Source organism: Myotis myotis, unplaced genomic scaffold (genome assembly GCF_014108235.1).
Source record: "Myotis myotis isolate mMyoMyo1 unplaced genomic scaffold, mMyoMyo1.p scaffold_m19_p_29, whole genome shotgun sequence".
NCBI classification, from domain to species: Eukaryota; Metazoa; Chordata; class Mammalia; order Chiroptera; family Vespertilionidae; genus Myotis; species Myotis myotis.
In genome coordinates, this window is record NW_023416334.1 from 861,511 (window position 1) to 872,500 (window position 10,990).

General features: G+C 63.9%; 2 protein-coding genes across 4 annotated transcripts in view; both read right to left on the reverse strand.

Moving 5' to 3' along the window:
• Positions 1-75: 75 nt before the first annotated feature.
• RASD1 (ras related dexamethasone induced 1) lies at positions 76-1,856 on the reverse strand. The gene is made up of 2 exons (XM_036296330.1): positions 1,475-1,856; positions 76-1,230 (listed from the first exon to the last, which is right to left on the reverse strand). The coding sequence occupies exons 1-2, from the start codon at positions 1,758-1,760 to the stop codon at positions 698-700; spliced, it is 819 nt and encodes a 272-aa protein (XP_036152223.1). The 5' UTR covers positions 1,761-1,856; the 3' UTR covers positions 76-697.
• A 4,492-nt stretch (positions 1,857-6,348) lies between these two features.
• The window catches only part of PEMT (phosphatidylethanolamine N-methyltransferase), a 65,848-nt gene continuing 61,206 nt past the window's right edge, over positions 6,349-10,990 (reverse strand). For all 3 annotated transcript variants that reach the window (XM_036296382.1, XM_036296384.1, XM_036296383.1), the window contains exons 4-7: positions 9,589-9,734; positions 8,052-8,163; positions 6,987-7,061; positions 6,349-6,615 (exon numbers count right to left, since the gene is read on the reverse strand). In XM_036296382.1, the coding sequence (XP_036152275.1) occupies positions 6,558-6,615; positions 6,987-7,061; positions 8,052-8,163; positions 9,589-9,734 (391 nt within the window). In that variant the 3' untranslated portion in view covers positions 6,349-6,557. The remainder of the gene's footprint in view (positions 6,616-6,986; positions 7,062-8,051; positions 8,164-9,588; positions 9,735-10,990) is intronic.

The window sequence follows — 10,990 nt, forward strand, 5'->3', positions numbered from 1 at the left end:
AAGCCACCACGTAGAAGCCCACTCCTCCCTCTCACCCTGCCCCTCGGCCCATTTATAAAAGTAAAGAAAGCATGGTTTTCATTTTAAATTATTTTATAGTAAAATAACCAGTAACAATAACAGACGGTCTCACAGTATAAACACTGGATAAGGTTTTGTTCATGTTCACGAAGTTTTTTCCTTGTGCAGTTTCACACACACATGTAAACAAGTCACTTGGCTGATCTGACCCCTTAGTTTCAGGGCAAAAGCTTTTTCCAGCTGCCACGGCAGCCCAATCGCAGACAGGTGAATGCCCTGGTCTCCCTTACCCTGCGGCGGGCAGGACGGCTTCTGGGAGCCCAGCGGTGGCTGATTCACTTCCACACACACCTTCCCAACTATTGGGTCTCTGAGAAACCGGGCAAGTTCACCCTCTGTTGGACCTGTGCCCACCAAGTCAGGGCGCAGGGGTTGGTGCGTGCCAGTGGGCGCTCAGACGTGGGGTGGGGGTGGGTCCCACCTGTGACCCAGTTCGCTTTCCTTCCAAAGCAGATGACCAGCCCTCCTCCGTTTTCACCTCCCAGTTGGTGGGCCGGGCTCTGGGGAGGGAAGACGCAGGGACACTTGAAGCTCAGGGCCGGCCCGGACCTGGCTTTGACTTTTAAACGACAGGGTCTTCCTTCGGTCCTGCTGTCGGCCTCGGGAAGCGGGAGCCCTAGCTGATCACGCAGCGCTCCCTGTCCTTGGCCTGGCCGCCCGCCTTCTCGCGCACGCACAGGAGGTCGCTGTGCACGCTGGGCCGGCGCGCGAAGGGCGCCACGATGCCCAGGGCGCCCCCCGGGCCGCCGGCGCGCAGCGGCTTCCCGCCCCGCAGCGCCTGGTGCAGCGCCTCGCAGTGCTGCGCGGACACGCGGCGGTGCAGGCCCGGGCTCATCTCCCCGGGCAGCCCGGCCATGGCGAAGAGCGCCCGGAACATGGGGTCCAGGCTGCTGTTCTTTTTGGCCGAGACCTCGAAGTAGGCGCAGCGCTGGGGGCCGTCGCCCAGCAGCTGCCGGACCTCGGCCGGCTCCACCTCGCGGTGGAGGTCCCGGTCGCCCTTGTTGCCGCAAAGCACCAGGGGCACGTCCACCCGCCCCTTGGGTTTGTTCTTGAGGCAGGACTTGGTGTCCAGGATCTGCTGCTTGAGCCTCTGCGCCTCCTCGAAGGATTCGCGGTTGTCCAAGCTGAACACCAGAATGAAAACGTCTCCTGCGGGGGCAGAGCAGGAGAGGAGGTGAGGGGGCCCTTAAAGTGGGCTTGGCTTTGGGGTCGCCCAGCCGCCAGGAGCCGGGCGCCAGGTGCTCAGACCTCTCCACGCGCAAACTTGAAAACTGGGCACCCGGGCCCTCGCCAGTGCTCTCGGACGAGGGGTCTCCAACCCTCCTTCCCGGGGGCACAGCTGCATCAACACCCCCCACCCCCCTCCCGCTGCCCGGCCCGGGCCCCCGCTCACCAGTGAGGATGGAGAGGCGCCGCGTGGCGGGGAACGGGTGGTGGCCGGAGGTGTCGAGGATGTCGAGCTGGTAGAGCTCGCCGCGGATGGCGTAGAACTTGCGGTGGAAGTCCTCCACGGTGGGCGTGTAGGTGTCCTCGAAGCGGCCCGTGAGGAAGCGCGACACGATGGCCGTCTTGCCCACCTTGGACGAGCCGAGGATGACCAGGCGGGAGCAATTCCTGGCCGGTATGCTCAGCTCCGAGTTGCTCGGGCACATCTTCTTGATCATCGCGGTCAGTTTCATTGGGCGGAGGGGCTGCAGGGCGAGAGTAGCGCCGAGTGGCTGGGGTTCTGCTTGGGCTCCGGGCTGGGCTCGCAGCCTTAGCCTCTCGGGCAGAGTCGCTCTGGCTCTCCGCGCCCCGACCCGCCTTTATGTGCAGTCTGGCGGCCGCCCCGCCCCGCCTCCGTGCGTCACGCCCCGCGCCTACCCCCCGCCACCCCCCCCCCCCCGCCCTCCCTCCCGTGACCTCCCCGCCGCAGCCCGCTCCTCCCGCTCTGGGGGCGGTGAGAAGCGGAGCCCAGAACCCTGCTCGGCTAGGGACGCGCTTTGATCGGGTTTGCGGCCGGCTGTGCCCTAACCCCCTGTGACTTGGGGAAGGGACCCATCCACACACGCACACACGTTCTTTGGGCCTCAGTTTTCCCCGAGAACAATAGCGCTCCCGGGATCACAGCCGCGCCGTGGCGGGTACTTACCAGGTGCCCTGCTCCGGGCACCTCACCTGTCAGACCTGAAAGCAGCCACAGCGCCGGCCCCGTCCCGGCCCCGGGCTGGTGCTTGGCCACCAGAGGGCAGCAGAGGGCACCGCACGGCTGGAGTGGGGTCGGAGCTGCGAGATTGGGGTCTGGGGAGAATTGGTCACTGCCCTGGGGATGTCAGGGCGCCCCGCGCCGCGCCTGCTGCAGACCTCGGCCGCTTCTTTCTTCGGAGAAGAGATCTCTGGGGCCTGGCGTTGTCCCCATCCTCCTGTCTGCAACCCAAAAAGGACCAGAAACATGCCCTTCCTTGGTCAACACCCTCTCCCTCCTCTGCATCGTGTGCCTCTCCAGCCCCCGGGCGAACATTTCCATGTTATGGTTGGGAGCGGGGTCTCCACGCCAGAGTGAGCCAAGGAAGGTCCTTGCTCACAGCACAGCCTCTGGCCTTCTCTGGGCCTGGGGTTCCTCATCTGGAAGATGGTGGTTCCTGTTGTGATTGTGGATGAGCAAGTGCAAAAAGCTTAGAAGGCAGGACTGGTCATTACAACAGCGCTAAGTGGCCCAGGAGGCTGCAGGGCCGGGCGGGTGGGGGCGGTGAGGAGCAGGTGAGGGGAGCAGGTTGATGAGTAACCAGGAGAGGCTGATGCTGCTTACAGGCCTGGCGCAGGCCGTCTGCAGTGCTCAGCTGAGAGCCCACGGCAAAGCCTGAGCTGCTCCGGCGCCAGGGGAGTCTGTGCTGCTTTGCTTCGACCTCGTCGAATTTGGAAGAATCTAAGGAGGGAGCCATTAGCTGGTGCCACTCCATCCACGTGGCTCAGGGTGCCATGGGCAGTCCTGGGGGTGCCACCCACACCCCTCAGCTGTTTGCAGGCCTGGCGAACCTCAGCTGCCTGGGAAGGGGCGCTCAATGATCATCTCTTCAAGACCTTGACAAGGGTCCCGGCGAAATCCCACCCTCCACGGGGTGCCAGTCCTGGGAGGCACAGGGTGGTGGGTCCAGGGCTTGAGCCCAGCTCTCCCTCAGAGATGCAGTGGGCTGGGACCCAGCTGGGCTTCTCAGATGAGGACTCCTGGTCCCTTCTGGGCATGTCACCCTGCCCCACAGAGGCCAGGCTGTAAGGCTTGTTCTCCCAAGGCTGCTGAGTTCATTAAGCCCCGTTAATGCCCAAAGCCTGTGAGCCTGACCACCTGCATGTCTGGCTGGGGCCCTCGTGCCCGCAGGGAGAAAGCAGAGGGGACATTTGTTAGCTTGGGCTGCTTCATTCCTACCTCTCTTTATTTAAAAAGTAATACCTGTTCATGTTTCTAAAATATCTAAAGCTTCAGAAAAGAATGCAGTGAAGGGAATCGGCAGCGAGAGCCCTCCTGCCCCAGCCCTTGGGAGTGAGGCAGACTCCCTCGAGGCAGCCGCCTCACAGCTGCTTAAGGGAGCACTGCGCTGGGCGGGACAGTCCGAGTGTGGAGTGTCTTCCACACTGAGCCCCGCGGTCAGCCCAGCGGGGCCGCCGCCCGCCCACAGGGCCCGCCGCCCCACGTCCTGCCGCAGAGCACTGGGCTATGTTGTCAGGTACATAATGGTTACAGGTGGTTTTGTTTTCTGTGTGTGTGGCAACCAACAGCATTTGAGGCTGAACCTGCCTGTAAATGTAATTTACTTGCAATCTAGCAATTTTCCTGCTAAGAGTGGAATGGGAACTTTTAAAAATATTTGACCAGATCTAGCTGGTTTGGCTCAGTGGATAGAGCGCTGACCTGTGGACTGAAGGGTCCCAGGTTCGATTCCGGCCAAGAGCACATGCCCGGGTTGCAGGCTTGATCCCCAGTAGGGGGTGTGCAGGAGGCAGACGATTGGTGATTCTCTCTCATCATTGATGTTTCTGTCTCTCTCTCCCTCTCCCTTCCTCTCTGAAATCAATAAAAACATATTTAAAAGATAAATAAAAATATTTGACCAAATGTTTGGGGGGGGGGGCGGGGCACAGCTGGCCTCCAAGGCAGGCCATATCTGCCACTGCCTGTGGGTGGCCTAGAGGTTGTAGAAGGTTCTTGAAAGCTGTGTGTGAGCAGCCTGTCAGGCAGGGCCCCTGGGCGGGGGTGGCGTGCGGAAACCTCCGGCGAGCACACGTGTCCGTGCACCGTCAGTGCGAGCCCAAGCCCGTCCTTAGCCTCACAGAGGGCTCTGAGCTGCCTGGCTCCCGGGCCGTGGCTGCTGCCTGAAGCAGAGGAAAAGGACCCAACTGCCCGTCCCGAGGAAAGCACCCGAGAGGACCCGGAGGTGACCGGCGGCTGGCAGCCGGGCTCGCAGAGGCCTCCCCAGACCGCACTCGGGCTCCTGCACGCCCGCCCTGGCCAGCGGCCTGGGTGACACCGTCCCTGGATGGAAGCTGTGCAGCTTTCTCCGCGTTTGCTTCTTTAGTGACCAATCAGACCAGCTCCATGACAACCAGTCATAACAGTGCAATTCGGACCCATCAAACTGTGTGCACTGGGATCACCTGCATGAAATTAGACCCGACAGCAGGACGCGCTCCTGTGGCTCCCAGTTTCATGTGGGCTGTTCACTGGAGCAAGTTTCCCCCTTCAAGCACTGGCTTGGTCTCCGTGACCTTTGTTGACAAACAGCCTGGTTTCCCGTCTGACGGGCTCCCTCTGTCCAGCAGAGTCCGGCAGTCTCCTCCTCCGCCCCGCTCGTCCCTGTCCGCGGGCCCTTCCGGCAGAGCCAGCCGGGCCCCAGCCTGGGCCCGGGGGTCAGGCTGCCTGGAGCTGCTCCTGCGCTGGCAAAGGAAGGGCTCAGGCGGTCAGGGCCAGGTCCTCCTCCAAGGCTGTGTGCGCAGAGCGGCTTGTGGGCAGTGAGCGCCCTGTTTGGAGGGGGTGCCAACAGGCGGGGACGGGGGCACGGGGGGGGGGATCCGACTAGATGCCTCTGTGGCCTCTCAGGCCGAGAGAGAAACCAGAGAGGAGCCCGGAGAGGACCGAGGGCGACAGGCCCGTGGCCGGTGTCCTTTCGCACCTGGGCTGCCGTCGGGGGGGGCGGGGGGGGTGAGACCAGGCCTGGCCCTCGGAGGGGCTGCCGATCTTCAGGGCTGCGCCAGGCTCCCTCAGCAGGCCCCAGGCCAGTGTGCGGCCCACTCCTGGTGGCTGCGTGAGGTCTGTGAGGGACTAGAAGTGTTGGAGGAACTGGAGATGCCAACTCCTGCCGAGGCGGGGGCAGTGGGGAGCTGCTGGAAGTCCTCCCTGACACCACTGAGAGCTCCCATTTCTCCCCAGCTCCTCACCTCAGGGAGAGGGAGGCGTGGGCTCAGGGTGGGACAGACCTGAGTTCCAGCCGGGTCACATGCTAACACTCATGTGTCCCCAGGGACAAGTCACCCAGCCTCTCTGAGCCCTGTATCCTCGGCTGCTAAACGGGGTGACCTCAGCCTGTGTGTGTTTCACGAGAGCGCCCGTGCAGGGCAGGCCAGAGCAGGGCACGCCACGTGCCTGTGGGCCCCCACCGCCCCTCCAGCATTGCCTGTGCGTTCAGAGAAGTTAGCCCGGACAGAAGTGGGCCAGTGGCTTCCCCTGGCCTGCCACCTGCCACCTGCCACCTCCAGGCGCGTGCGCATTTCCACCGGAGACAGCCCTCCAGCGAGAGGGTCAGGCAGCCGGCCGGTGGGGGAGGTGGCCGCACATTGGAACTTTCCTGATACCTTCACATCACCCCCACGAAGGTCATCTGTTTCTAGGGCCAGCTTGGTCCGGCTGGACCTGGCAGCCTGGGGTACAGAGAAAATAAGCATCATGGCCCCGCCAGCCCCTGGCCTGACCCTAGGGGCCAGGTGCCTGAGGCTGAGGCCCTCACTAGCTGGTCCTTCCTCATCTCAGGGCCCTGGCACCTGCCACACCCACTGCTTGCAGCATTCTCCCTCCAGTTCGCATCTCCTCTCACATGCGCCCGAGGCCTGGCCTGACCATCACGGCTGACGTGGCTCCCACTTCCACCGGGCGCTTTCTTGTCACTTAGTTCAGCATGTTTTCTCTCTGACCATTTCCCCTGGAGGGCAGCTCACAGGGGCACTGGGGGGGGGGGGGGGGTCGGGCCGCTGGCTGGTGTGATCACCTCCACCCGAGGGAAGGAGCAGAAGAGGAGGCGCTGGGGTCAGGGGCCTTTATTGGGGAGTTAGACACGGTGGGCAGTAGGAAGGGCTCAGTGGCCACATGGTAGCAGGTCCGAGGTCCCACGGCAGCGGTTTCCAAGGCACTGGAGGGGCCCACGCCAGCGGGCATGAGCAGCAGCGGGCACGTTCGCTGTCTCGACGTAGCCCCGGGGAGGCCGGAGGGAGGTAAGATGCCGGGCAGCCCGTCAGTGGCTCTTGCGGGACTGGGAGGCTTTCTGCCGGTAGATCTCAGCAGTGAAAGGCCTGCAGGGGCAGGAGGACAGGCTCTGGTCAGCTGGCCTTGGGGCTGATGCTGACACCCAGCCCTGCCCCCCTGGAGCACGGACAGTGAAGGTGCCCCTGTAGGACTAGGAGGGCCAGTGGCTGCCTGTCACTGCCTGTCCGGGCCCTCAGCCCCCACGGTGACTTCTCTGAGCTTCCCATCTGCCACTGTGTCAGTGCCGGCCGTGGCCAGCTGACCTGGCCTGTCCTGGGCATGGGAACGGTGGCCATGGGAATGGTGGCCATGGGAACGGTGGCCATGGGAACAGCCCTGAAGGGGAGGCAAGGCCGCCTCCTCCCTCGCGGGCTGATGGCAGACAGCAGCCCGGCCCAGACTGGCGGCGCCTACTCACTCCTCGTACAGGGTGGCTGCCGTGTAGACGATGGCCACCACCCCAGTCAGCAGCAGGCCGGCGGGGCTGGCGTGCCTGTGGACAAGATACAGGCAATCAGTGGGCAGCCTGGCACTGGGTGCCCCTCCCCCAGGCTGGGTCCTGCGGCCATTGTGTGGAGCCGTGGCCTCTTTCCAGTGTCTGGCTTTCTCTCTCGGACCAGGCACCCGCCGTCCAGGTCCTGACCCGTTGGCCAGTGTGCTGCCGTCCAGGCTGGCTCGGGTCCAAGTCGGGCAAAAGGGGCCGGGGCTGTCTGGTCTGGAAGTGAAGCTGGGGTGTGTGGGGGGGGTCCTGGCCAGAAGCCCCCTGGCTCCTGTCCCTCAAAGCCCAGTGCTCTGGGGCGGGGCATAGCAAGGACATCGCAATCCTGACATTTCACCCTTTGGTTCTCCGGGAGCACAAGGCAAGCGTCTTCACTGGTTACATAAAAGCAGGGCACTTCCTACAGACAATAGACAAACTGCTTCGGAGGGCGGGGCCTGAGCCCAGAGCCTGCAGCCGTCCCCGCACAGCTCCGGCTCCTTGACCTTGGCCGGCTGAGGCAGGCCGCAGAAGGCCGGTGGCACTCCCTCCCCAGGCATGGGACTCCCTCCGGGGGGCAGAGTTCTGTGTGCTGGGCACGGGCACAGACCAGCTCCCAGACGGGCCCTGGGGAGCCCTGCCGCCCGCTCGCGTGGACTGACTGCACGGGGCTGGCGGGCTGGCGTCCATGGGCAAGGCTGGCTGTACATCCTCAAGTGGTTAAAAAAGAATCAAAAGAATAATATTTCATGACGCCTGGACAGTGTATGACGTTCAAACGTCGGCGTCCCTGCTGACACCGTCACACTGCTCCTCGCTGGCAGGGCTGGCTCCATGGGCAGCCCCTCTCACGCTTGGGTCCGCCCGCCTCACTTGGCCCGTGAGGGAAGCTGGCCAGCCCTCTTCTAGTCTAGATGGTGTTTGTGTCTTAGACAAGTAATCCCAAGGCACACATCTGCCTGGTGCCCGGCCTTCCGTGGGGATGGCCGGCAGGGACCCACTCACATGACGGCCCAGCCCAGGTAGTTGGCTGTGCTGCCCCAGTACATGGGGTTGTCCAGGATGTTAAACGGGAACGTGGTCACTCTGGCCTCCTTGAGGATCCCGAAGTAATCACCTGTGGACAAGGTGGGGCAGGACAAAGGCTCACCTCCTGACCAGACCATCACCAAGAGGGGCCGGCATGGCCCGGCCGCCCTCCCCCTCCGGGAGTCCCAGGCTGGCGTGCAGCAGGCCTGACCTGCGACCCTCAAGGGCATGAGCCCTGCCCTGGAGCCATGGCCTCCTCCCCACAGAATCCCTTGGCCCTTCATCCAGGCAGAAGCAGGGCAGCCCTGGCGGGAGGAACCGGCAGGAGTGGGTCCCCACTGTCTGGGGACCAAGGAGCAGGCAGGGAGGGCCGGGGGGCCTTTCTTTCCAGGAGCAGGAAGCGGGCGGTGGCTTGAGGCAGTGGCAAGGCATCCGGTGCTGGGGCTGAGGGCAGGGAGCACGTGTCCCACGTCCCAAGCAATTCCAGTCCGTTCCTCCTGGGGTCGCACAGCCGCTGGGTCCCCCTCCCACCCTGACGATGAGCCAGTCAGCACGGTGCCCTCCGCCCTCCTGTGGCCTCACCCTGGCCCTGCCGGGGGTGTCAGCCCCAGCAGTCCAACCTTCTCATTTCTGAGACAGGACCTTCCCAGCCCCTCGCACATCCCCTGCCCCCTGGGATTGGAGCTCAGCGCCTGTGTGGCATTTGTGGACGGAGAGATGTGGCCCCACTCAGCCTCCAGCCCTGGCCCCACTGGCCCCTGCATACCAGCCACCTGCCTGCCTCCCGCTGGCTCGTGCCTTCCCACCAGCACCTGCCAGACCAGGCTCCTGACCTCCCCCCGGGCTCCCTGCTGCACACCCTCTTCTAGCCCAGGCTCCCTACAGCTCCTGCCGAGGCAGGAGGCACCGCCTGGCCACAGTCCCAGCCAGGCCTGGCTGCGGGCAGAAGGAGGGCTGCTCCATGTGGGCTGAGAACACACGCCCCTGAGCGCTGGGACCCTGCTGCGCCCTGCAGAGCCCAGGCCGAAGCACCGCACAGAGATGCCCAGACAGCGAGGGGCACCAGATCCACCCAGGCCTGGGCGACACAGGCCTAGTCCCCGCTGGCCAGGGCTGGGGCGGGGGGAGGGCCCAAGAACCTCTGACCCAGCCCATCAGGGTGCCAGGCAGCTCTGGGTGCCATGTGCTTGCTGGGAGGGCTCCCTGAGGGCAGCAGCCGCCGCCTCCTCTTTCCCTGACCCCAAGGTCACCTTCGCCCTGCAGCCATCCCTGTCGCTTCCCTTCCTGGGCTCCCAAGTTGCTGGAAGTCACTGACGTCATGAGGCCTTCCCGCCCAGAGTCCCCAGAGCTGCAGGCAGAAAGGGACGGGGGCCCCACCCTCCACTCCAGCCCGGCGCACGGTCCAGCCCAGCAGGCCAACGCCCTGCCTGGCCTGCAGCCACGCAGCTGGACGAGACCCGAAGGGGAAGGTGCCCCAGCCCGGCTCCTCTCCTGGGCCCTGAACGGGTCTTACCCAGGAAGGTCCCGGTGAAGCCCAGGGCAGAGAAGCTGGACAGCACCAGCACACTGCCGGCGCCCAGCAGCACGAGGCCGGCCTGGTAGGCCGTGGGGGTGTCCAGGCTGTCCATCCGGGGCTGGTTCCGCATGGCCTGAGTGAACCTGCGGGAGGGGCAGGAGACAAGCGTGAAGACGAGGCGGCCACGCCCTCCCGTCCCGCCCCCGAGTGGCCCCCAGAGGAGCCAGTCCCAGGGTCTCCGGCTCAGTGCTGCTGGGGCAGGCAGGTGCAGCGGCCGCAGGTGGGGTGCGGGCACCGGGGGCGGGGCCGGGGGCGGGGGCCGCCCTGAAGCCTCATCCCCAGGCTGCCTAGAGGGAAGCAGTGCGGTGGGGCCCAGGCTGCAGGAGTGTTTGGTTTTTCAGGAGCCAGAAATCCTGACTGGATATGAAGTATCCTCATTTTTAAAAACTTGAAAACAGGCGATTAATGAAAACTATTTTGGATTCTGTGCGTGTCAGCAGGCCAGACTCAGCCCGAAGACCAGCAGTTTGCAAACTCTGACCTTGTCCAGCAGCACTGGTGCGTGGAGGAGAGGGAGCCGGGAAATGAAAGATGCGCGCCCCAGGCTGTGTGCGGGCATCCCCTCCCCTCGGGCACTCTGCCCCCTCCAGCCTCCTGGGCCCTGCCCAGCGCTGGCCGCAGCCTTGGCAGCACCTGTGCACCGTCCTTCCACACCTGAAACACCCAGCAGCTTCCCTCTGTGCGGAGCCGTGGGAGGCCTTGCCAAAGGCAAGGGGGCTGCGCAGAGGGGTGATGTGCTAGTGGTTCTGAGACGGGTTCTCCCGCGGGCTCCGAAGCTGGAAGGGCCTGGGCTTGTGCTCACGCTCAGGAGCAGGGCGCCGGGTCTGGCTCCTCAGGGAGAGCAGGCGCTGGGGAGAGGGACACTCCCCACAGAGAGGTGTGTGTGGGAGCAAGAGCAGGCACACACATCCATCCTCCATCCATCCTCCATCCATCCTCCATCCATCCTCCATCCATCCTCCATCCATCCATCCTCCATCCATAAATCCATCCATCCATCCTCCATCCATCCATCCATCCTCCATCCATCCATCCTCCATCCATCCATCCATCCTCCATCCATCCATCCTCCATCCATCCATCCATCCATCCTCCATCCATCCTCCATCCATCCATCCATCCATCCTCCATCCATCCATCCATCCATCCATCCTCCATCCATCCATCCATCCATCCTCCATCCATCCATCCATCCATCCTCCATCCATCCATCCATCCTCCATCCATCCATCCTCCATCCATCCATCCATCCTCCATCCATCCATCCTCCATCCATCCATCCATCCATCCCATCCATCCATCCATCCATCCATCCATCCATCCTCCCTCCATCCATCCA

Excerpts from the sequence above, each read along its gene's own strand:
- RASD1 (XM_036296330.1), bottom strand. The coding sequence starts at position 1,760 with ATGAAACTGACCGCGATGATCAAGAAGATGTGCCCGAGCAACTCGGAG. Across the intron at positions 1,231-1,474 it reads GCGCCTCTCCATCCTCACTG|GAGACGTTTTCATTCTGGTG; the intron begins GTGAGCGGGGGC and ends CTGCCCCCGCAG.